The 27,952-nt window shown below is 33.1% G+C and overlaps 1 protein-coding gene across 2 annotated transcripts in view; it reads left to right on the top strand.

Annotated features, from left to right (window-relative positions):
• Positions 1-27,952, top strand: part of ADCY2 (adenylate cyclase 2) — a 596,450-nt gene that overhangs the window by 422,389 nt on the left and 146,109 nt on the right. For both annotated transcript variants that reach the window (XM_051969830.1, XM_051969831.1), the window contains exons 5-7: positions 19,349-19,497; positions 25,160-25,271; positions 27,779-27,906. In XM_051969830.1, the coding sequence (XP_051825790.1) occupies positions 19,349-19,497; positions 25,160-25,271; positions 27,779-27,906 (389 nt within the window). The remainder of the gene's footprint in view (positions 1-19,348; positions 19,498-25,159; positions 25,272-27,778; positions 27,907-27,952) is intronic.

Consider the following 27,952-nt stretch of genomic DNA (forward strand, 5'->3'; position numbering starts at 1 on the left):
AGATCAATTGGGAAATAAAAGATAGATTTGGAAATAATCAGTCCAGAGACATTAAGTCCAAAAGAGCAAATGAGATCATCAGGTGAAGTACTATCAAGAAAAAAAAGAGAATTTCTAAGGACCAGTAGTCCTTTTCTCCCTTCAAAAAGTCCTCATGAATTCCCATAGGTATAATCCTCTTCTGGGTTTTGATGGGAAAATGCTTTTGCAAAGTCTATAGATGATTTTCACCCTAAAAGTCCACATTCAGCAAAGTAGTTGAAGAGTGGTCATATAGATAAGAAAAAAGTCAGAAATCAACATTATCTACCATAATTTAAAGAACCTGTGATCTGTTCCATTCTTCAAGTTCAAAACCTTCCCAAGTTTGGGCTGAATATGCCTTGATTTTGGAGCAGATGAAGCAAGATGCTGTTCTGCTAGAAATTCACTCAGTGACATTTGATTCTTGATCTGACACCAATTTTAAAAAATAATAATTTTTTCTGTGTTTTCTTTTAAACTGATTATTTTGAAAATATGTTTTTATATTCACAAAAATATTTAGAATACTTTACATTATATATGTACATGTAAATGTTCCAGTTAGCCAAATCTTTCCCTCTCAAGAAAATGTGGGTGTCTATCTAATGCACTGACCACTCATTATCCAAAAAGTTCAATCCCTTTCTGATCCTTAGTGACTCTGTCTACCTGCAAATATGTTCTATTTTCATTTTGTCAGCATAATATGGAAGTTAGTTTTTTATCTTCTGCTGCTGAGCCCTAGTGTTCAGGGCTGTCACTATTCTAGCAGTCAGTATAATTAGAAGTCAGCTGCATGAAAAGTACATTTTCACGAAATTTACATGAGTAAAATGAATTAGTGACTATGTGGCATCAGGAATATGAAAACCGTTTTTTTTATTTCAAGTAATAAATGTCAAAATTCTGGAACATTTTTGTATTACAGGCAGCAGATAATAAGTCTAAAACAAGGGAATATCTGAAAATAATCAATGTGACCCATTTATTGAATATTTTCAATTATTATCAATATGAAACCTCAAATTTTATATAAATTTCAAAACACTGGAGAAATTGAAAGCTCTTGGTAAAAATCAATATCTTCCCTGCCCCACTCTGACATTCCTGCCTAGGAAAATTAATATTTAAAAATACCTCTTAAAATGCACCCAATAAAATAATTTCTCAAAAAAAACCTTTCTAACATTCTCCATTTTTAATGAAGAAAACAATACCTTTAGGTATGTCTACCCAGTTTATCCAAACTACCCACATAAATTACTGAGGAAATAGCTGAAAACATTTTCTTAATGTAAATCTTTATAAATTTATGAAATATCACTGTTTTAAATTCCAAGTCTCATCATTGTCTTTCCCAGCCAAAAAAAAAAGGCACTACAATAAAGGACTTGGTATTAAATATAATGTGCTATTTGCTCCTTGACTGTAACCCCATGTCTCTCTTTTTTTGTCTGTCAAATGAAGAATTTTGATTAGATAAACTCATAGTTCCTTTCTAGCTCTTTCTAGCTTTCTATCTGTGATTCAATAATCCACAATCTTGGCCCTTAATACTTTTTTTTTTCTTTACTGAGTTGTCCCCTAATTTTTATCCATGGTAGAATTAAGCACCAATCTCTCTCATTTTTTCTATGCTAAATCCACAGAATTTCTTACTTATATTGTAAGGTTTCATTTAAACTTATATTACTCACTAATCACCTCCATAGTAGAATTCACTTGTAAAGTGCCCAACTGAATCATTCAAAAATCTTATATTATATAAGCTCCCATCTCTTAATCATCACTAGTGAATTACCAAATAGTTAGCATTTGTAGATTGCTTTAAGGTTTGCAAAGAGCTTTACATATGTTATCTAATTTGATAAAGTAGAGCCTCTGACACTGAATGAGAAATACTTCTTTAAGCTCATTTTTATTGTGTGTCTTCACAAATCTGTCTGGAGTTGAGAAAAGGAAATTTCCTTTCAAGTAACCAAAAAAAAAAAATCTTCAGTATGTTTCCTGGGAATATGTTTTTATGAAAGATAAATCCCAACTATTGTGGTACCTACACTAATGTCACAGATTTATTCAGTACAGTGGAGAACAGCACATTGTTGAGAGATGCTTACAAACATTCGTAACCCAGGAAACTTCATGATAAAGAGACAAGTCCACAGCTTTTCATGGAATAAAATTTAGTTGAAATTATTTTTAATGAAGTCCTCGGAAAATAAATTCTTAAAAATTTTAATAGTGGTATCTTATTGCACAATTGTTTCCTTATATTTTATCTTAAGAGGGATGCTCATATTTAGGTTAGTTGCAATAAAATTAGTGTTGTCTATCCTTTTAAATTCATCTTTCTTCCATAGAATGATTTTTGTCTGTAGAAATGGTTAATAAATCTTATGTGAGCTGCATTAGTACCCAGGCAACCAAGTTAGCTTTTATTTGTTTGCTTTTCCTCCTATGCAGGCCTCATATTTTAGGAAATATATTCATAATGTGTCTTAGAAGCATGAGAAGAGATTTATTAGGAAGTCCATTGGTATACTGATAAGCAAACATTTGAATGTTCTTTTCAATACAAAGAAAGATCCTAGGCTGCTTTCCAATGTCAACTGTTCACCTGCACATTCACAGGAAGAAAGGGAAAAAAAAGAAATTTTAAAAAGTATAGTCATTCAGAAGTTCAGGATTATGTTCACATAAGAAACACTTAAGGATTTTTAATTTAAAAATATCTTTATATTTAAAAATAATAAATTAGATCTTATCAATTACTTTTTGTATGAGTTTCATTTTATACTACAGTGGAAAAGACTGTATTCTACACACTTTTTAGTGGATAGTTTAGGGCAGCTCTCTGGGTCTGAATTCTGTCATCTGTCAAAGTAGAGCTATGTGACCTCAAGTTTCTCTTCAAATATGACATTCCATGTTATATATCATGTAAAATAGATTAACTTTGAAACAAGATCTCAAGAATAATGATTTGTTGAAAAAAGAAACAAAATATATTCAGTTATAAATGTGAAAACCTCTTTAAATAACCAAATAAAATGAGCATAAGACTGGTGATCTACCTTTTATAATAGCTACATTTTTATAACAAAGGAAAAAATTCACCTGAAGTATGAAAGTAATACTGATTCCTATGAGTCAACTCACTGACAATTTTATTTGCCAAATAGCATCCTCAGGGAATATGTCCAAAGTACTTTTTTTTTCCCCCAACTGAAATTAGTATGACCTGAATTCCAAATGTGGAAGTTACATCCAGTATGTTAAGAATATAAATCAGTTGGCTGCTTTTGGATAATTTGGCAGAGTACACAGCTACATTAGTAAAAATCTGAAATATTCATGACAGCGTTAATCTTGTCGACTACTAATTTAGTAGAAATGTCTCATGTGTAACATAATATTATGTTATTCATTTGAAGTATAGCATTTCCAGGAGGGGGAAGGGGAAGTGAAGAACCCTGAAAGTAACAAGGAAATCCTTTACTTGACAGTCCCCAAAATGCTTCCAAATCAATTTTGGAACTTGTAATGGTTAATAGGCATTTTGTGCTTTGTTAACTCAGATAATTCAATGTAAATAGAAGACCCACAGAAGACCCAGTTGGGAGCCAGTAACTTCTCTGGCTAATACTTCCTAGTTTAATTAGTGAGGAATTATGGACATGCTATCTACATAATATCTTCTTTTTGAATGAACAGAATTTATTTCTATTTTGATTATTGTCATTAGCATCATCATTACAATTTTTAATGAATTTTACTGATATAAAGTACTTCAAGTGAGAAAGCTCCCTCTTCCAATGTAGCTCAGAACTTATGTTGCAATTGAAATATTGGAGTGTTGCCTGGGCACTGACAAAGTAAGGAACTTTCCAGAATCACACAGGAAATATATGTTAAAAATAGGATTTGAATCCAGGTATCTGGAACTATTAGGTCATGCTATTTCTATTACTATTCTCAGTTGACAATTTTATAATAATGGTCCAAAAAGCACTTATTTTACAAAAAATTTACAAAACATCCATTCTCCCATTTGAGCTTTTAAATAGAAACACTATAGGGAAAAGGGAATATGACCTCCATTTCATAGATTAAGAGACCAAGTCATGAGAATATTTAATGACTTGGATCTGGACCAAGTTCTTGGCACAGTGAATAGACTTCGCAGGCAAGTCTGCCACAAAACTTAGCCACAAGTTGAAGAGAGAATTGAGGAGTTCATTCCTAGCAAATAAAAAGGGAAAGGGAATTTTCCAATGAAAATTTTCCAAAAATGTGAAAATTGCATAATATTTGTGTTTCTAGCAAAGCCAAGGTAGAACAATTATGTCCAAAGTGCTAGTTGGTTTCCTGAGAAAAGCAGAGCCTGAAGAATTAGAGAAATGTCTCTCTACTTTCCTGCTTAACAGGGGAAATGAGTTTCTTTTCAAATAAATAACTTCCAAAGGAAAAGGAAAAGGCAGAAAAATCAATATCCTGAAGAAAAGAATATAGAATTTAAGTAGGATCCACTGAAGCTTTAGGGGATTTGCAAAAGATTTGTTATTAGGTTATTCTCATAGTGACCAAAACTAGACCCTGTGAGGCTTTACATATTCCAGAGATTGGTTATGGAGATACAAAGATCTCATTATTAGAAAAGACATTCAATACTGATGAGAAGAAATAATGATGAAGATGGTGATGATGATGATGATGATAGTATTGATAGTGGTGGTGGTGGTGGTGATGATGATGGTGGCAGTACCAGCAGCAGCATCCATATACCACTGGATAGCAAAAGTTTTGCAAAGTACTTTATCTATACTTTCTTACTTGATCCTTACATAAATACCATGAGATAGATACATTTTACAGATGATGAAACTAAAGCCAAAAATGGTTAAATTATTTTCCTAGATTCACACAAGTAGCTAATCTAAGAACTGAGATACAAATTCAAGTCTTTCTGATTCCAAAGTTCTATACTCTAATATATTGCTACAGCTTCCACACTGTTGGAGTCTTCTCTCCACTAAAAACAAAGCAGATGACAAATTTCTGACTTGTTTAATGATACTTTCATTCTTTAAAATGAAAAGGAATCAATAAGGGAGAACTCTTATTTTGAATATGATTTTGACCAATAAAGGGGAACTGGTTGCTAAAGTAGAAATGGTAGAAATGTTAAGAGAAAGTAAATTATTATATTTTTAAAGTTCATGTTATGTAAGAAAGGGAAACTGGGATTACTTTAGTGAAGGTTAGAGAAGGTTCATATGTGAACTATCGGCCTTAAATTCTCCCATAACAGGAATTGTAAGGGCTGTAAAGCTGGTGAGAATGACAGTCTAAAGACATATATTGAAATGATTCCTATGAGGTAGAAAGATGGGGCTGTCTTAAAAGAATGAGATGTATACACAAGGAACTTGTCAAATTACTAATTTTTAAAGACATGTATTGATAGAGATTAAAAGTCAAGAAAAAATACTTAGGATGAAGAATGGAATGGTTGTATAAGAACAACATCTGAAACATTGAAGTTCAGAATAAAATAAGCCCAGAAATGTATGAAAAATAACCCATTTTAGCCATTTGGGTAGCACAAAGAAAATATAGTGAGTGTGTAAGATCATTATTGGATTGCCCATTAACAGATCAGGGTCGAAAGTACAGAGCAAAAATAGTTCAAAAAGAATCAAAACTCAATGTAAGTAAAAATTACCAGACCCACATGAAGTAAATCTCAGACATACCTATTGTTCTAGGGTATAAAGACATTTAACCTGTAATTAGAGAAAATTAAAAAACAAATGACATAACTCAATGACAAACCTATTCCCAATGAAACTTAAAACAATAAATAAAGTAGTTGAAATTACTAGTGCATGATTTTTTTCCAGTTTTGTTAGGAATAGAGAAGGAAAGAGTTATAGGACAATATCAATAATAATAATCAGCATTTATATAGGTTTTTTTTAAGTTTGCAATATGCTTTACAAATATTTTACTTATCTTACAATCCTAGGAAGTACATGTGATTATTATCCTTATCTTATCAATGAGGAAACTGATACAAATGGAGATTAAGTAATGTGTGGAGCTAATAAGGTGTTTGAACTTTGAATTAGCTTTGAACTCAGGTCTTCCTAATTCCAGGTCCAGCATGCTATCTATGGTTCCATCTAACTCTCTAATATGGGACAAATAGTCACTTGCAAGATTGTGGAGGAGATATAATTCTCTATTACTCCAAAGAAAATGGAGGGAAAAAAGGAAATATTTTTGTAAATGACAAAGTAACATCGAAGGTTAAATGACTAAAACTTTGTCTGAGGACATTGGCAGGATTTAAAATTATTCCATCATGTAGAAACAATTAAGCATAGTGCATTATAAAATGAAATCATTAGTCACCAGGAAGTATCCATTTTTCCTATCCTTACCTGATTTCTCCTGCCTAGTCCTGCTCTGCCTGGCAGGGCTCTTAAGCAGATACCTCATTAATCACTGGGAACTTAGTACATAGAAGCCAATTCCCCTCCAACATTTGAAGGAATATTTCATGCCAGTTTGACATGGTTATAAAAAATTTTAGCTATAAAACAAGTGATCATTTTAAATATTCAGTAACAAGACCCTTTTTAATTTGAGAATGAGGAAAGTTCTTAAAGATCAAATGAACTCTGAGTAAGAGAACTGGTTGAAAAAAGCATTCGTTGTGGGTTGAGGAAATATTCATTCAGCTCTAGCATAGGGCAAGTAATATACTATGTGTGACTCAACAAATATTTACTGAATAGTTACTATGAACAAGGTATAATGCTAGATTCTGTGAAACTACAAAGCTACATAAGACAGTTTCTGACCTAGAAAATATTATAGTCTAGCAGGAGAAATAAAATGTATATGTACATGAATATAATGCAAAGAAGTATGAAATAGACATCATAACTGTGATCCAGACACATTACAATAGGAATTTAAAAGAGAAATAAATTCCATCCTAGGAGAATGAGCTTCAAAAAGGACATAAAAAATAGATATGAATTTGATAAAGCTGATGGAGAAGTAGAAGAAATCTGATTTGATTAGAGAATCATATATATTAAAAAAAATTAGTAGATGATAAAAAGGAAAAGGTAAATTATAGTCATATTATAAAGAATCAAACTAAACAGACTACAGTTATCCCTTCTACATCACAGCTTTCCTAGTTGTGGGTTTGATATACCATGAGCCAGCATAAGAAATTAAATGGAACTTTGGAGGAAGTTTTGAAGAAGGCACAAATGACATATGAAGGCTAGAAAATAACACAGAAAAGGTTTAAAAACTCAGAAATGCATGAAATATATTCTTGTTATGGTAAAAAAAATATCACCATATTTTATCTTTTAATACTATAATAATTGATTTCTCTGATGTGAAGGGTGGGCCAAAAAAATGCAAAATTTCCAGATTGAAGGGGCACTGTTCCTCTAAACTCCATGATGTGGAAGACATTACTATATTTTTTATTTTGTAAATAAAGTAAATAATTGAAGGAGGAAAAATAATTGAAAGAGAAAACTGAAGGTTTTTAATCAAGGCAATGACTTTATTAGAAGGCAATGTTTTGTAGTAGATAAAGTACTGCATCTTGAGTCAAAGAAGCCTTAGTCCAAATCTCATCTCTGATGCTTAGTGAATGAAAGCTGTAGGAGTGTGAAACCCCTCAGAATTATAAATTAATTCTTATAATAATAATAAGATCTGTAGGTCCCACCCTCACAGAGTTCTGAGGTTCTAATGAGATAACAAATGTAAAGTACTTTGTAACCTTTAAAATTCTTCATAAATATCTATTTTGTTATTTAAAATCAAAGGTGTGAAGTTCGGGCTAGCTCCCTAGCTCTATAGGGTGTCTTCAAAAGGAGGATGTAGTAAGATATGCAATGAATTATACAAATCAGACATGGGATTTGGTATTTTTCTACACACAAAAGAAATAGATTCACTAAAACATTAAAGGAGAGAACTAGGATTTTTCTATCAGTGGTCATCTTCCCCTGATAGCATTCAGTTCCAACCAATAGAATCAGGATTTTAAGTCCTCTTGAACTCAGAAAGTCTCCTCCAAGCCTCAATTTTTTATTTCATGATCAATTTTCAGTCATCTGGAAAGGAAATACGAGGAGGAACCTTTATACCTGGGTTCAAGCCTATTTTCTTAAACTTACATTCTCTGACTGCCACAAGAGAGCTATAGTTTTCAGATGGGCAAAGCCTAACCCTCCCTTACCCATCATAGGAAGTGTCAGAACTGCATAATACCACCTGGGAAGTTGAAAGAAGAATCATTCCCTGTTTAAAAGTTTGCTGAGACATCAATTCTTTCTTCTCAGTAGCCAATAAGGGAATGGTCCTGTCACTTACAAAGTGCCCTTCAATACTGAGTCACTGACAGTAATAAGGACTTCATCATTCCCAAAGTTCCCAAACATTGAGCTAGGACACAAAATCAGCTGGAATCCATAAGAGTGATTCTATGAAACATTAGACTCCACTCTCCTGCTAGTTACTTTATACTATTTTCAGAAAACCAGCCAGAATTTATCTGGACCATTTGTCCACAATTATGGAAAGTTCTGTTAAACATTGTCCTTCCTGGTACTTCCTTCTGTGCTTTTACTAAAAAAATCTCAAAAGAACTAAGTGGTACATCACTTTATGATTTACATATCCTTAGTGTTCTATCAGTCCACTCAGCCCAAGCATTTATACAGTAACAAACCTAAAAGATGGGCAGAAGAACCCCCAAACCTACCACAGTTAATAGATTTAGAGCTCATAATCCATAACAAATACAAAGTTATACAAATTCTACAAACATTTTACAAGGCTTGTAAGAGTTTTGCCTATTTAATACTAAGAAAAGACCAGTCTGAAGCCAAGCCAAAAGAGGAAAATCATTTTTTAAATGAAAAGTTGAAATTAAACAAAGAACCAAAGTGGAAAAATAGAGAAAAGCAAATAGACAAAGTTAACTTTCTCAGGGAAATCCTAATTCCAGGTGAATTATCTCATCAAACACCTTACAAGTTACCCATATCTAATAGGACATCATTGTTGGACCCAATAAATGTATACACAACCTCCAATAAGGGATTCCTCTGCATGGACCATACATGTATATGGTCTAAACCATGCTTAGTTGTGAAGGAAAGTATCACATCTATTAAAAGCAGGGTAGCTCCTTTTTTTTTTTTTTTACATACTTCCACACATTACATCAGAGACCTAGGAAGAGTTTCCTTAAAGTTTCAGATTGAGTTTATGTCTAGGAGTTCCCCAAAATGGGGGGATAAAAAAGAATGCAATAAACAATATATATTAGATTTGGGACATGTGTTTACTTCCTACAAACAAAATAAATGCCGGACACAAAGCGTTCAAAGTATACATGAATACTAAGACTTAACTAATCTAAACAACCCTACTAATAATAACGTTTATGCCCTTTAGGAAGGATGATACTTAAACTTCATCAGAACAAGAAGCAGTTTGCAGGCATTGTTAAACTTTACTTCTGTTTTACATTGTTCTCTCAAGATTCATGTCTACCACCTAGCCAGTCCAGGGTTCAGTTTCCTCTTCTTGATATAGTCATCTTGAGGCAGAAAATTCACATTTTAAAGATCTACTAAAAAGCATTGGTTCTTACAGTTGAGGTATAAAGGGGTATTGCTTTATCATCTCAGAGTATCAAAGCATTTGATCGTCTGCATGGTCAACTGGAAGAAATTAGGGGAATTCATCATCCCATGTGTCCAAAAGTATTCAAACTGACAGGGATGTTTTCTGTATTCAATGGAAAACCTCAAATTATATTTAATACTTTATTTCCATTTTTCACCCTTCTTTCTTAAACTGACAAATTAGTAGCATTATTACTAAAACTAAAATCAAAAGAAAAGAGACAGTATTTTCAGAACAGAGGCTTCTTATGCTCTATTTAAGACATAACAAAAAGTATTATCTGTCTCCAGAACTCAGTTTTATTGTAACTGATTGGTAACAGTGACTAAATATTAGGAAATTCCATATCAGCCTTGAATACCTTTATTTTCTTGGAGATGGAAGAGCTGAATGAGGATGATGATGAGAGATTTACAAAATGTTTTCCTCCTTAGTGGCTCATGCATCACTTCCATCACTGTTAGGTTCATTTTTTATGAGACAGATTTTTTTAATGCCTTCATTTCATAGTAATTCTGATCTTAGAAGTATAATTAGGAAATACCTTCTGATAATTTTACCATTTAAAGAGAAAATTTCCTTAATTGTACCTTGAGAAGTTAACATTCCACCCTCATGCTCTCCTGTATTCTTCCAAAGCTGCCCCATGTTGTTAAAAAAAAAAAAAGTAAGGGGAAAAAGAGAAGGAAAGTATATGGTTGATCATAAGTTGTCTATGAGAAATAATAAATTCATTATTAATTGTTTTTAAAGGTTTTCTATTTTTTATAAAAAGACATAATTAAAAATAGGTCATGAAATAAGGCAAGGGACTGGAAGTAAGAACCAATAGTTCCTTTTGTTTGTTTTCTCTAAGCACTCAAACTATTAGAGTCAGTACTCATAACAAAGTACATAGACTTCTACATCTTGCTTGTCCATTTAGAGGATACCTCTCATGGAATCCCATGATTTTGAAGAAGGAGGTGCCATATGACACTTCAGAAGCCCAAAGTTGTTCAGCTATTCTATGTATGTTTGTCCGGATGGTGCAGAGCCCTAGCCACATCTCTTCTCTTATCATTCCCTCAAATTTTTTTCTAAAGCTCTTACTGTAATGGAAGAAACTCTGCACTTAGATTCATCTCTTTCCAAGATAGGAAGAAATGAAAATCCCAGAATCTTACATCTTCAAATGACCATTGACTGACTGACAGTAGGGACTTTAATAACTAATTTCTAAATGCTAATTTCTAAATACTTCTTTTGATGATTATCTCTTTGGAAATGTGAATCTCCAACATCTCCTACAATTAAACTAAATAACACAGAGAAACTATTTTGTGGGGTAGCCACATACCTAACTAGTGCCTATATTCACCTAGAGTGTCAATGATATAGTCTATTCAATTTTTTTTTCAAATCAAAAGTTACAAAATTCAATTGGTACTCCAAACCAATATTCCCTCAGTAAAAGTCAAGTCCTATTTCCAAATGCCAGTTTTCCAATAACTGAATCATTATTGTATTTATTCACATCATTTGAAAAATATGTATTATGTAATGTGAATTTAATAAAATAAACAATAACATTTTCATAAAGTACAAGAATACTTCTCAGAAGTATGTGTTGTCATTGGACATAAATATATATATACTGAATCAAGCTGCCAGTAGATTACCAGTAGGACTTATGCTGGAGAAACACATTTATAATGTATATAAACTTACACATATAAACTTACACATATACAAATATACATACATATCTTCCATATTACAATATAGAGCTTGAAAAAAAAATCTCCATTGAGTCACCACTTCTAGAGGTAGATTTAGCTTGATCTCCAACCTCCACAAATTTATTTAAAGATCTTGGACAAATTCAAAAATATGACTGTCATCCCACTCAAATGCATAATCACAACAATACTTCAATGTATTGTAGAGACTGTGTGTGGTTCATGCCTCCATCCAGTGGAACTACTAGTAGGAAATCAGACAAGCAACTTGAAGCAAATAGCTGAGTGTGTAGGATAACCTCTCATATCCAAATGTATGTGTCATACCTGCCTCCCACATAAGACTTCTATATTGATGGGAAAAGGGGACAAATTAAAACACACACACACAAACACACACAAACACACACACACACACACACACACACACAAAAGGAAGAGAAAACTGTGTGTCCTGTGAGGCCAGATAGATTTGGAAGTAAGGGGCAAAAATTTGACCAATTCATATTTTCTCTCAACTTCATAGTCTCACTAACAAGTATAAAGGCTTTTCCGTACCAGGGCTGGCTTCAGCACAAAGTGATGATTGTTTCTTTTACATAGAACTGGATTCCATGCGTGTGTACTAAGTAGACAGCTTCTTCTGACATTTGGCTCCTTGCCAGAAGCTCCAGGCTCCAATCTTTGCCCTGTAGATTTCAGAAACATTCAGCAGATTGCTGATCTGGATGGCACCATTGCAAACACAGTCACATAGTTCTCCTTTCTACCTCACTTCCTTGCCTCATAGGAAAAAAAAATCTTCTGCATTCAGGCATACATGTCAAGGAATTTAAATCCTGAGAATTCTAATCAAACATTATGGAAGACAAAATAAGAAATACATTTCAATGTGGCTCTATTATACAGAATTAATGAAATCAAAAGGAGTAGGACTAGAGAAACACAATAAAATACTAGATTTGGACTAAAGTTGACCTAAGAGTGAATCCAATCTCCCTCACTTTATGACAATGGAAAAGTCATTTAACTTCCTGAACTCAACTTGTTTACTTGTTAGATCATGATAATGAATCCTGCATCATCTAACTCACAAGGTTGTTGTGTAGCTCAAATGAGATTCTCTGTGTTAAGTGCTCTGCAAACTTAAAGTGCTATATAGTTGGTTATTATTGTGACTGCTGCTGTTATTCTGATGATGAAGAAGATATCTTGTAAATAGCTGAAAATTTATCTGGAACATGAAATAGAGATTGAGACTGGAGATAAAAATTTTAGGAGTACCATAGATAAGTAGAATAACTGAATCTGTGGAAGGAAGCAGTCATAAAGGATGGTCCTGAAGCTAAAATAGGAGCCCTTTTTTCCATATATAAGTAGAGAACATGGGCTATTGGGAAATATGTACTTTTTAATCTGTGTATATATATATATATATATATGTGTGTGTGTGTGTGTGTGTGTGTGTATGCATACACATACATATATAAACATGGATGTGTGCATAAGCAACAATTCACATGCATAACTACACACACATTGTACAAATGTCACTAGATTGTGTTAGGGCAAGAATTTTCCTCCATTTTATGCTTGTAGCCACAGTGCTTAACCACAGTACCTAGAAGTAGTGGGCACTTAATGAATACTGATTGACATCAACATCTCTTTATAGAACTCAAATGCATTCTAAAATACCAAGGTGATTTACATTTTTTAAACATATACCAGGTCTGATATAAATCCTATTAATGATTTTGGAAGCCGAGCACCAATTATGTAAATATTTAATATGTTAAATTAATTTGAAGATCATCTTATAGAAATATAAATAAGGAAAATGCTATCATTATTTTTATAACTTTTCCTATTCTTTTTTTCAGTAATTCAACAATATTTTTGAGTGTCTAATTTAAAGACTGCACTGTGCTAAGCATGGTACAACACATGCAATAGAAGAGTTAGATGGAGTGATAGGTAAAGTAGGAAAGTTAGAATCAGAAAGACCTGAGTTTTAATCCTGCCTCAGACATTTACTAGCTATTTGTCCCTGGGCAAATCAATTAACCTCTCTCTGCTTCAATTTTATCATCTATAAAATAGGATAACGATTTCAACTAACTCACAAAGTTGTGAAGATCAAATGAAACAATGTCTAAAGTGCTTTCTGAAACTTAAAGTGCTATGTAAAATGCTTGCTATAATTATTTACTTATGTTTAAATATATATGTATGTGTATGTATATATATATACACATATACATATGTATATATATATACATATACTTATGTATGTATATATATATATAATATATATATATATGCCTACATATTGGTGTATTGTTGTCCTTCATACTTGAAGGAGGACCAAAATGGCATCACTATGTTAAAATTGAATTACGTGTGTATGACCATGTTTGATCAGACCAATACATACTTGGAATGATCTGCCACAGGTCAGATCCAAATAAGTCTCTATGAACATTTTGGGATAGTTTCTCTTATTTTGTACATCTCATGTTTTGGGGGGACTAATTTAATTCTGTTTTGCTCATAGAGCACAGCACTCTCTCTGATGAGGCACATCATGCTATGTCAGTCCTATGTCAGTGTCACCTATGTCATATCATACAACTAAATCTAAAGTTCTTAAAAACTTTAGAGGCTCCTTGTATTACTTTTTCTAACCAACTTGTGAGGGCTTATCCTATGTGAGGTCTCCATAATTTTTTTTTTTTTTTGGTAAGCATACATTTACATTCAAACAATGGAGTTGTGCTTTCTGCAGTAGTTGAAATGCTTGGCAGTTTAGTTTGAGAAAGGACCTAAGTGTCTGGTATCTTATCCTGCCAGGTGATCTTCAGAATCTTCCTAAGACAATTCAAATGAAAGCAATTCAGTTTCCTGCCATGGAGCTAGTATGCTGTCTAGGTTTCACAAGCATATAACAATGAGATCAGCACAACAGCTCTGTAGAACTTCAATTTGGTAGTCACTCTAATACCTCTCCTCTCCCACACTTTTCTTCACAGCCTCTCAAAGACTGGGCTAGCCCTGGCAATGTGTGTGTCAATCTCTTTACCAATGTGTACTTTCTTAGAAGATATTTACAAAATAAGAGAATTTATCCACAGCATTAAAAACTTCACCATTTACTGTAACTGATGGTTCCACATATGATGTGGTGCTGACTGATGGAGGTATTTATTGTTGGATCAAATTAGCCCAAGCAGAATTGACGCAGACTTTGTTGCATCTCAGCTTCAGAAGCTGCATTGTGTGCACAATTATCTACAAACAAAAAAATCATGCACCAACATTCCATTTTGGTTTTGCCTTGTAGCCTTTTCAAGTTGAAGAATTTATCATCAGTATGGTAGCTAACTGATCCCATGCCTCATTGTAAGGCAATTGACAACATGGATAAAAAGATCTTGCTAAAAACATGGGAGCAAGAACACAGACTTGTTTCATTCCATTGGTGAATGAGAAAACTCAAGAACATTGCACATAATCCAGAATCTGGGCAAGCATGCCATCATGAAATTAATGTACTATACTGATGAACTTTTCTGGGCAACCAAATTTTGACATATACATTTCCATAAACCCTCATACCTGACAGTATCAAGGACCTTGATCAGATCTATAAATGTTGTATATAGATAGCCCTCTCTTCTGCTCCTGGAATTTCTCCTGGATTTGTTGGGCAGTAAACATTATATAAACTGTCCTCAGACCTTTCTGAAACCACATTGACTCTCAGGTAAATGATATCTTTCTAGAGGTAGAGTCAGAAGAGGACTCTGACAAGAATTTTGCCAGCAATGACTAAGAGAGAGAGCCCCCTTTTCCCTGGGGTCATCACAGGACAATCTATTCCTTTCACCATTATAAAGATGGACAATGTATGTATCCTTGAACTCCTGGGGCATAACTTCCTCTTACCATATAATCTGAAAAATTTCAGTCAGCCTTTATTTGAGCAATAGACACTCCCAGACACACCTTGAAAATTTCAGCTGGAATAGAATTAGCATCTGGTGCTTTGCTACACAAAAATAGCCTAATGACATTCAAAATCTTTTCTTCAATTGGAACCTCAGCTAGGGAATGATTGATTTCAATTTGTGGAAAATGGTCAACAGCTTAAGCACTGATCGATGATGGCCTATTGAAAACACTATGGAAATATTCAGCCCATCTCTCTAGGGTCATGTCCTTATCATAATCAAGGTAGTACCACCAGCACTGTGTAATTGAGATGCACCATAGATCTTTGGCCATTAAAGAGCCTTCAATGTATCACAAAAATGCCTTGTATTGTTCCTAACAGCATAAAATTTAATTTCATCTGCCTTTTTTACTGAACTAAGAATCCTTAATCTTCCTAAGTTTTGATTGTACTTTACTTTTGATGGAATTGAATGCTATCTTCTTAGAGACTGATAAACTACCCTGTTGGTACACCCTGTGGAGTTCTCATTTTTCATTTAACAGCTTCTAAATTTCCCCAGTCTTGATTTTTGTGATTTTTTTCACATAGATGAGCAAATGTAATGCTATCCACCAAATTTCTGAAAGCTGCCTGTTCCTTTTCTGCTCCATTGTTGCCAACTTTGTATTGGTTCAACTTACTTTCCAAACTCGCAACAAAGTTTCCTCTCAAAAAAGCACTCTAATCTGTTGAATTAATTCTCCTAGTAGTCTTTTTTGCCTTGAGGCTGCCACTTTTGTTGAATTTTAATGTTCAGCTTGGAGTGGATAAGCCCATGATCAGTCCAGCACTCCACAACACACATTGTCTTGGTCACTCTCATATCCTTTCTCTCTCTTCTTCTCACATTCACATAGTCCATTAAATGTCAATGCTTGCCATAAGTGCACATCCACAAAGTTTTATTGCATGTAGTAAACAGAATACAGTGTTCATGATAAGATAATTATGAGATGCATAAGCCTTCAATAATAAATGACAATTACTTTTGCTGAAATAATTTTTCAACTCCATCGCTCCTAAGGACTATCTGCCATATCTGTAGGACTAAGTATCTTCTGGCATTAAAATCATCCAGAATTATAAGCCTCTCCTCTTTTGACATATTGATGATAAGAATCTTCAGATCTTTATAAATTTTTTTCTTTGACCACATCAGGGTTCATCATACTGAGAGCATAGGCACTGATGATGGTGGCATGGCATTTTCCTGCAAGACACAATCACACTGTCATGAGCCTGTCATTCACTCCTTTTGGAAGGCATACAAGCTTGTTTGCTAGATGAGTTTTGACTACAAAATCTACAACAGCTTCTGGATGCTCCCTTTTACTGCAGTCATTCAAGAAAAATACATATCCAGCTCCTACTTCAGTAAGCTGGCCTTCATTTGTCAGCATTGTTTCACTCAGGACTGCTATTTGGATGTGATAGTTCTCTCACAAAAAAAGCCATTTTTTTTTCAGAACTACTAAATTGTGTATTGTCTATAAGTGTACTCACATTCCATGCACCAATGATGAAAACATTAAACTTTTCAGAAGCTTTTGTACATTTTTTTAGTAATTCAACCACAGAGTAGGATGTCTACTTGACGCATTAATCAGACCAGGATTGGGGAAACAGATAATTTTTAGAGCAGCTTTTCCAGCCTCTTCCTTACACTAGGTGAATAGTATGGTCCTTAAAAAGCTGCTCAGATACCCAGGGTGCTGCTGAATCCCACTGTTGTTTCAAGTGAGAAGATGATCCTATGACCTGGGCTGCCTATGTGTAGGGTTTGGACTATAGCTCCCAGTGTATCCGCACCTGCTGCTTCATCATTCATTAATTGCCACAGGACTTTGAGATAGATAGATATGGTAAAATGGTATGGCGATATCTTTTGATTCATGTATAAATTAGATTTAAGTGAGGCAGAATTGCACGAAGTCATCAGCTTCGCTCTCTCCTCTTAAGTCATCACTTTCCAGTGGCAAGATAGAGTCAAGATACTTGGTGATGACTGGAAATATAGTGAATAATCTTGGTGTCTAACCAAATTCCACATGCTCCACAATATCTGTTTCACCTGCCTTTGTGGCCATTGGAATAATCTTGGTGTCTAACCAAATTCTACATGCTCCACAATATCTGTTTCACCTGCCTTCACAGCCATTGGAACAAATCATTCTCCTACTCTCATTCCATCGGGGAAAGTCTTTACATACCTGGGGTAGATACTAATCTAACTCACCATAGAGTTTGAGACCCTTGGATTACACTCAACCTGGTTTACCCTGTCTACAAAAATGGTTTACCAGGATGTGATTGCTACAGCTTTTTGGACCCATAGGTGAGAGTTAAGTAGATCAGATGGACACCCAAAGTAAAAATCAGTCCTGTAAATGGCTCAGCAGCCTTCACACCAGAGGTACTAGTCTTCCTTGAATACACTCTACACCCTGGGCATACATTAAAATGCAAAATAACAAGCAGGGTTGTTTTTTTGTTTTGTTTTGTTTTGTTTTGTTTTGTTCTTTTACTGACACAATTGGGGTTAAATGACTTGCCCAGAGTCCACACAGCTAGGAAGTGTTAAGTGTCTGAGACCAGATTTGAACTCAGTTCCTCCTGACTTCAGGGATGATGTTCTATCCACTATGCTACCTAGCTGCCCCAACAAGCAGTTTCTTAAAAAAACACAAAAACAAACAAACAAACAAAAAAACCTTTTAGATTCTCAGATAAAAAAATTTCTCATATCTCAAATGTATAAAGGACTTTGGAAAATCTATGAGTATATGAGTAATTCCCCAATTGACAAATGCTCAAAGGATATGAGCAAGCAGTTTTCCATTGAGAAATCAAAGCCATTTATATTCAGATGAAAAAAATGCTCTAAATCATATCAAAACAACCTTGAAATAGCATTTATATCTACCAGACAGGCTAAAACAATTGAAGAAGAAAGTTACAAATGTTGGAGGGAATCTGGATTAGAGCACTAATCCATTGTTGGTAGAATTATGAACTGATCCAACCATTCTGGAGAACAATCTGAAATGGCCAAAAAATTATAAAACTGGTTATCCCTTTTGCCTGGCAATACCATTGTTTGGTCTGTTTCCAAAGATGATTAGGGGAAAAGATAAGAACCCATATGTTCTGAAATACATATAGTACCTCTTTGTGGTGACAAAGAACTGCAAATTACAATGCTACCCATCAACTGGGCCATGAATGGATGAACAAGTGGTGGTTTATGATTCTGATGGACTACTACTGTGCTATAAAAAATGATGAGCTCAACAATCTTAGAAAAACATGGACTTATTACCTTTATAGAGATTGTTTTGCAGTGGGTTTATTACAGCTTTTCCTTAGATTGGAATCACTGTGGAGTTCCATGGATAGATCCTTATGATAATAGATAGTTCATCTGTGATTGTCTTTGTGGACAAATAAAAAGTGACATATTGGCAAACTTTTATAGTACAACAAAACATGTACTTCAGTTCCCAAAGAGATTAAACAACAACAAAAAATGAATGTTTTCTTTCTTAGGTTAACCATGTTTTGGTATGTGAATGGCATTTCTCTTTTAACAATTTAAAAAATCTAACTTGAAATATAATCTCCTTGGGGAAGATACTTTTTTTTTTCCTACAGAACTGGACACATTTGTGAAACTGAATAATAATAAGCAATGTAATAATCCTCTCTGACCATGGAAAAAATATACTTATGTGTTTTTGTTGATGGGGACTTGGGTCAAGATGAATCCTCTTAAAATCCAATGTTGATTTTTAGTTACTATTTATACAATGTTAGTCATTTAAAATTTTCTTAGTAGTTGTTTTTATTAATCATTTCTTTGTTCTAGGAGCGTCTTCTGCTCTCTTTACTGCCAGCTCACATTGCCATGGAAATGAAAGCAGAGATCATTCAGAGGTTGCAGGGACCCAAAGCAGGCCAGCTGGAAAACACAAACAACTTTCACAATCTCTATGTCAAGCGGCATACCAATGTGAGGTATTGTGCTTTTTTCATGTTTGTTAGTAGGATTTAGCAAGCAATCTGGCTAAAGAATGAATTAACTTCTCTGTGTCTGTGCATTTGGAATCCAGAGCACCAGATCTGGAGTCAGGAAAACCTAAGTTCAAATCAGGCTTCATACACTTGACACTTAGGAGCTGTGTGATATCAGGCAAGTCACTTAAACCCAATTGTCTCAGGAAAATAAATACAAAAATTTATGTTATACCATTATAATGTTATATCATTAATTCATATATGTTTTTCCTATAATCTTATTTCTTGTTTTAACTATTGTTATATGTATTGACAAAGTGATTCACATTCATGGCTCTCTCAGAAATTTTGCAGTCATAGAAAACACTAAGTAATGTGAGAACTTCTGTACTTTCTTCCTTTCCCACTCATAATTCTACTTTTTCCTAAGTGAACATTTTTTTTGAATTTTTGAAATTTTTGAAAAGTACCTTAATAGAAATGTTGGTGTAGTGGATGGAATGTTGGATTTGGCACCAGAAAGTATTAAGTTCAAATCCTTGTTCACACACATACTAATTATATTACTAATAAGTACTACTCTTAATTATATTGCTATTATTACTATTTACTAATAAATTATCATTATTAATAATATCATATATATATCATATAATTATAACATATATTAACAATAATATAATAAATAACAATACTATAACAATAATAATAGTTTATTGTTACTAGTACTTACTATATTAGTGATCAAGCAAATTACTTAACTTCTTTATGCCTTAATTTCCTCATCTGTAAAATGAGCAGGTTAGATTCATTGGCCTCCAAGGTCCCTTAAAGCTCTAAATTTATGGTCTTCTGCAATGGTAGCTGAGACTCTAACAAATGATAATTCCCCAAAAGTCCAAAGGTATAAAACAATTGTGTTTTAAGCAACTTAATAAAACTTGACATTTAAACCATTGACTAAAAATATATGAGGGTACCATTTAGCAATAGCATAAATATCTACAATATGATTTTATGTGTTAAAGTCCAAAACAGGGTAATTAATTTACATTTTGCAAATTCAAAGAAATCTTTTAAAATGCTAAATACACAATCAATGTAATTTAGGGATCATTTATTAATATCAGCTATGTGCCTGGAAGTAGTCCCTACCTATCTTTATGGAGTTTATGTGGCGTTCACAGAGATCATTTATAACCCTCTATAAAAAACAAAAACAAAAACACAACAAACTATAAAGATTATTAGGGAAGGGACTGGGATGCTGAATCAGTAAAGACCTCATTTTAGGAAGTATCAGTTGAACAAAGCCTTAAAAGATGCTAGGGATTTTAAGAGATAGAGAGCATTCCAGGCCTGGGGAACAACTGGTGAAAATACTTGTGGACAAGAGATAGAATGTCATATATAGAACATTAAGGACTACAGTTTGGCTGGGAAATAGAATACATATGGAGAATTGTTATGAAATAAGCCTGGGCAAAAAAATTCGAATCCAATTATTAAGAACTTTGAATGTCAATTATAGAATATTTTTTAATACTAGAAGCAGCAAGAAATCCTTGAAATTTCTTGAGAGAGAGACTATGTTCATATCTATGCTTTAAGAATACCAATTTGGCTGACTGTTGAAGAACTGGAGAAGGGCAAGACCATAGAGAAAAACCAATCCATCAGATAACAAGCATTTACTGAGTGGCTATTATATCTTAGACACTGGGTATATATAAATAGATAAAAACTAAATTTACCTTCTGTGCTCTTGTATGTTAATAAGAGGATTTGGTAGGACATTATTACAGTATCACAGGTAAAAAGTGATGAAAGTCTAAATTAGTGTAAGTCTCTGGAAAAAAAAAGGAATAATTTTAAGAAATGGATATTCTTTCATATCAATTCATTTTTCCCTACAAATAGATTTACTAAATGTCAAAATAGAAAACATTTTATTTGATCTTTTAAATAATTTTTCAACAATTTAGATAAATTAGTGACTCAGTAATCCTTTCTAGAGGTTCTAAACATTTTGTATGTTTTAAACCTCTTTGGCAGTCTTGGGAAATCTATAGAACCCTTCTCACCATAATGTTTATAAATGCATAAAATAAAATAGGTAGGATTTCAAAGAAAACCAATTACAATTATCCCTTTCACATAGGGAGATGGTAGGGAGGAGCTAAAGGGCAGGGCACCCTTGCTATCTGGAAAATCTGTGCAATTTTTTTGACCATCCTTTCATACCAGAAAAGAAGTCTGATTTTTTTTCCTTTTTCTTGCATGGGATGTTTTACAGTCTTTTATTATATAATTTTGGCTAAATATTTTGTCATACCTCTGTATCATCTACTGGATTTTATGTGGCATCCCTGACTTCCACAAAATTCTTCAGAAATTCCTGTTTAATTTTGAATCAGATCCAGGATAGGGAAAATTATGATGTAGAAATGATATGAAATATAGTTATGAAATATTTTAAAGTTCATGGACCCCAAATCAAAAACTGATTAATATAAATGGAGCTCTTATCCTTGAATGGCGAGATGTGTTCCTTTAGCCTAATTGATGTCTATATCACCTCTCTATCCTGCTTCTGGGGTAGGGGATCTTCTCCAAGGGAGTTCTAGACTTCATCTTGGGGCAGTTTCCATGAACACCAGGCATATTTGTATATTCTGTTTAATTACTGTTAAACAGAATAGCTAAAAATTCTTCAGAAGGTGAACTTTTACAAAGTCACCCATCTATCAGAAAAGAAAGACAAAAGTCTTTAAAGAGAAAAAAAATGTTTCTCTCTATGGGAACATTTGTGTATGTTATCATTAAAATTAAGAAGCTTGTTGAAATTTCTAAGCAGAAAGCAAACCAAATTAAATAAAGTTCTGGAATACTGAGAAATGAAAGGATTAAAAACATCATCTTGACTAGCTATTGCCACCCTGGAAGGTACAGAATTTCACTGAAGAGCAATACTCACTGTACCTGATAAGGGAGAATATTCAGCCCACTGCTATTCTTCTGCCTCAGATGTAGACCAAAGTTCAGCCATCATTCTCTAATCCCTATAAAGCTCTGTAAGTGACTGATAATCCGCACTTGTAAAGATAAGCATAGATTTAAATGAATGGAGTCCAGAAAAGCAAAGGTTGAGTCCCACAGCAAACATCATTGAGTAAACATGAGCCCTGATATTCCGGGTTAAACGGAACTATGAATGACTAAAAACAAACACAGAGAGCTGTTAAACAGCACTGGGAAATCAATGTCAGGCAAGCTAAAATTTGGTGAAAATGATAACATGGGTTGTGTATCTAAAAATGACTTGAAAAATATACACAACAAATACACAGAGACATACACATACAAACCAACTAAAGATAACAAATGGAAAGTGAATTTGTCTTCTCAAAATGGACTATACAAAATCTATTTCTAATCATGCTGTAAGAATAACCAATGTTTACTTGCAGGCTTAAGCAGAGAAAAGAGTTTTGCAATGTTAGTGAAGCCAGGCCTGTGTATAAAAAGCATGCTAATAATTGAGACAGGAACTGATTTGTCTTTTTTTGTTGCTTTTCTCATGAAATATATTTTATCTTCCTTTGTCAGTAGAAGTAATTTACCTTAGCAACCAACTTATATGAAGCAGCATGATAGAGGGTAGAGTAGTGGGCTTAGAGTTAAAAGGACTTGGATCCATAATATCCCTCAGATACTCACTAACTGTGATCTTGAGCTGGTTTAAGTTTTGATTCCCTTATCTATAAAATAGGAATAAAAAAACCCACTTCATATGATAGTTGTGAGAATAAAATGAGATTTTAAAGCAGCTTATAAATATGAGTTATTTATTTTGCATTAGTTATCTAGATCCACTGATGACAGATATGAGGGGGAAAGTGCTTTTAGTTGTAGCTGTGAGGGAAGTGGCCAGGAACAGTGTTTCCTGCTAGTTAATCCAATGACAATACATGAGAGAATTCAGTAAACTAAATGTTTGCCCACTCACTTGAATATGAAAAATCAATGTTGATATTTAGAATAAAAGTAAGAAGACAGGTATGTGCAAACACAATCATATTGATGTTGTCCTAAAAAAATTAAGTTTTATTTAGTTACCAAAGTGTTGTTAAGTGTATTTTTTGTCCTGAGTCTTTTAGATTTGCTATAAAATGTTCCCCTAATGTAGCAGGCTACTGTCAGCTCTCTCACTTTATCAAGTGCAGAACTGTAATTCAAATAGTTTTTTGTTTGTTTTGGTTAAAGCAACTAGGTAAAGATGAAGTTCCTTGAATTCATTGTTGTATTGTGGTTGATTCTTCATTCTCAAAGAGAACCTTGTGTCATAAAGATGTTATCTTGACTTGTGAGTGAATTAGACATGGTCAGCAACTATATCCTCCAGTCACCAGAGTCCAGTAGCAAGTTGAGATGATTTAGGAATAACCCACCTCTTAAATTCAAACCATATCAGTACTGCTTAAAGGAATTTGGGCTGATTAGTCTGAAAAAGAAAGCACTTAGTGGTGGACATAATAGCTGTAGCTATATAGTTTAGAGATTATCATGTCAAAAAAAGGGAGGGAGGGAAACATGATTTGTCCTATTGTTCCCTAAGGTAGCCCTAAGTAGAAAAGATTAGTATATTAGAGAAAGGTAAAACAAAGTACTAAGCCAGGCATGAGCAGAAAAGTAAGAAGGGCATATTCAATGAAGAAAACAAATCTCTGTTAAGAAACAAATCTTCACGTTGGATAGAGCACCAGCCCTGAAGTCAGAAGGAATTGAGTTCAAATTTGGCCTCAGATACTTAACATTTCCTGGCTATGTGACCCTCGGCAAGTCACTTAACTCCAATTGCCTCAGCAAAAAAGAAAAAAGAAAAAGGAAACAAATCTTAACAGTTTAGAACTAGACATAAGTGGAATGAGCTTCTTTTGATAGGTGAAAGATTCCCTCTCTATGCTTGCCCTTAAGATAAAGTTGGATGGGTACTTGGGAATACACTAAATGAAATTCCTTTCTGTGTCCAGGATAGCCTCTAATTCTGTGAGTCACCATTATTATTATACATTTCATTGAATTGTATTTTATTCTTACAGAACACTTTACAAGCATTAATATCTTTTATTCTTATAAGAACCCCTGAGGCAGGTAGTGTAAATATTATTCCTTTTTACAGATAAAGCACTCAAGCCTAAGAGAGATTAAGTGAAAGGTCACTTAATAAATAATGGTAACCATGGCAGTCACAAATGCAGGGATCTTTTCACTTTTCCTTGTGTCTGGGAAGGTTTTCCTAAGTAAATACATTATCGTTATCATTTCTGTGGCCCAATTCACTTTTACTAGCTCTCAGTAATGATTCTGCAAGTGTTAATGGAATCATGACCAACAACAAAGTGCAAAGTTCAAAATAGAAAATTAAAAGTAGATGGTTGCTTTTCATCTTTGAAATAACACCTAACCTCAAGTAAGTCCTGTGTAAATTTTTACAAAGGAAAATAGTCAAAATAATGAAGACTTCAAGAAAATATACAGGCAATCAGACCTCAGGGAAATTATATTCTTCATGTGAAATTACTAAATTAGTGATCATTTATAGGGAAATATTTTTTTCTTACAAATACATTTTCAAGTACTTATTCCTTTATTTTGATAGCATATTATATGCTGATATTGTTGGATTCACCCGTCTGGCTAGTGACTGCTCTCCAGGAGAACTGGTACACATGCTGAATGAACTTTTTGGAAAGTTTGATCAAATTGCCAAGGTGAGTCATGGTGAGAAGCACCATCTACTTCATTGCCTTACCCCTACTCCTTTTTAAAAATTCACCTTTTCAGAAAAATGAATTGTCCTATTTCATACCAAAAAAATGTACTTTTTGTCATGTCACTTTAATCCAATTGAGAACATTACAAGCGGCTAAGTGATGCTGTGAATAGAATGCTGGTTACTGAATCAGGAAGACCTTAGTTCAAATGTAGCTATAGACACTAGCTATAAGCTCCTGGCTAGTCACTTAAGATCTATCTATCCCATTATAGTATAGTATAGTATTACCTTTTTTTCCCCTGGACTTTTAGCTCTGTAGCACCTATTCTAGAAGCTACCTCATGAACATGGCACTGCCAAGTTACAGGTTGAATTCCTCCAGAACCAAATGAGATAATATTTGTGAATTGCTTTGCAAACCTTAAAACACATTATAAATAACAACTATTAGTGTCCCAAAAATAAAAACTAATTTGTCTGTTTTACTGCCTTTACAATATTTGTTTAAAAATCCTCCATGTGAATATGTGCATCAAGTAATTAAACATATAGTATGTTTACCCAAACCCTCCTTGATTTGACAATTTTTAACACTTTCATATACATAACTTATCAAGAACTCCTCTTTGAACAACTATAAGGTGATATTTGAACCCACTCACATTCCTTTATTTACCATTGTCTTATTTGACTTTTTTGCTAATTGAAATAATTAGCCAAAAGAGTGAAAAACCAAATATCAGCAGTGACATAGAACTTAACCTTTAAATGATTGTGTTTTCACTTGTAGTAGAAACTTTTCCTTCAATGTAAGTAATAAAAGTGTGAGATTATATCTCAAAGTTTAGTTTGTATTTCTCTAATCAATAATGACTTAAAGCATTTTTTTCATATGACCACATCTATAGCTTTGACTTTTTTATCCAAAAATTGTTTATTCATATCACTTGACCATTTCTCAATTGGGAAATGATTCATATTCTTATAAATTTGATAATTTTCTCTATATGTTTAAGATATAAGACATCTATTCAAGAGATTATTTATATGATTTTCTTTAATTTTCTGCTTTCCTTCTAATCTTAGCTTAGTGATTTTATTTATACAAAACTTTTTTAATTTTATGTAATTAAAATTATCCATTTTACATCTCACAATGTTCTCTTATTAATTCACAAATTATTCATAAGTATGATTGTTCTTCCACTTTACTCATAATATATCCTTTTATGTCTTTGTCATCTATTAATTTGACCTGATCTTGGTAAATAATGTAAGATACTGGTCTACATCTAGTGTCTGTGATATTGTTTCTAGTTTTCCCAACAATTTTTACCAAATAGTGAATTCTTATGTCAAAAATTTAAATCTTTACATTTATCAGACACAAAGTTAGTATAATCATTTACTGTTGTGTGTTGTATAGCTACTCTGTTTCACTTATCTACCTTTTTATTTCTTGAACAATACCACATAGTTTTGATAATTACTATCTTATAATAAAATTTAACATCTAGTACTGATGGACCATCTTCTTTTAAGTTTTCCCCAATAATTCCTTTGATCTTCTTGACTTTTCATACATCCAAATTAATTTTGTTAATGTTTTTAGCAATTCATTGTTAACAATGAAATTAAAATGAACGTATCTCAGCAAAACACAAGCTTAGTATGTTGAGTTTAATGTGAACTTTAAACTATGAAAAATTAATTCATTTGTTTATTTTCATGAATTTCTTGTTCTATTGAGATTCAGAATCTATATTTATGAAGTAGCAGAGGGAGTCATTACTAAAAGATATTTTTTATTGCTTTTTTACAGTGGATTAAAATTATATCTGGCATTATTAAACACAAAATTTAGGTTATCTGCAGTAGATATCAAAAGGAGCACTGGCTTCTATTTTTATTTTATGAAAGAAGAAAGGAGGAATACTAAACAAACTAACTCAGATTTAAGATTAGTTTTTAAAATAAACATAAGTTTTGTCTTCCTCCTTTTATGAATATGTGTATTTGTGTATGAGTTTGTCTATGCATAAACTTTCATAAAGAGCTCTATATTTTCTGTAGCTAATTTTTTTGTGTTTTCTTTATTTCAAGGTTATGAATGGCAATAATTGAAAATCCTTAATGAACGTTAGAAGTGAGAAGAGAAAAGTTTTCATTGACAAACTTAGGCCAGAGTCTGTTGATCAAATAGAATTTATTTTTTTTTTTACTTTATATACAAACTTCTGAATAAGTATAGTTTATGCTAAGTTATTTTGGTCACTCTCCTTGTTGCTTTATTTACTTGCCCTTCTTTTCTTTTCCCAAAATGGATGAATGAGTTGAACTATTAACAGTAATAGACAATCTCTTGCTTGATTTTTCTTTTACTTCAAGCATAGTTTACTACATATTGTTATCAATAAGAATAAAATACTTCATATTACATGAATCTAAATACTAGACCAGGCTGCAAGAACTTTGTGCTATTAATATTTTTTTTTCTTTCAGGAAAATGAATGCATGAGAATCAAAATTTTAGGAGACTGCTACTACTGTGTGTCTGGCCTTCCTATATCTCTTCCAAACCATGCCAAGAACTGTGTGAAAATGGGACTAGATATGTGTGAAGCCATAAAGTAAGTACAATTTAAAATTTAAATGACCTAAAATTTTTTATCCTTG

Source organism: Antechinus flavipes, chromosome 1, assembly GCF_016432865.1.
Source record: "Antechinus flavipes isolate AdamAnt ecotype Samford, QLD, Australia chromosome 1, AdamAnt_v2, whole genome shotgun sequence".
In the NCBI taxonomy this organism is placed as follows: Eukaryota; Metazoa; Chordata; class Mammalia; order Dasyuromorphia; family Dasyuridae; genus Antechinus; species Antechinus flavipes.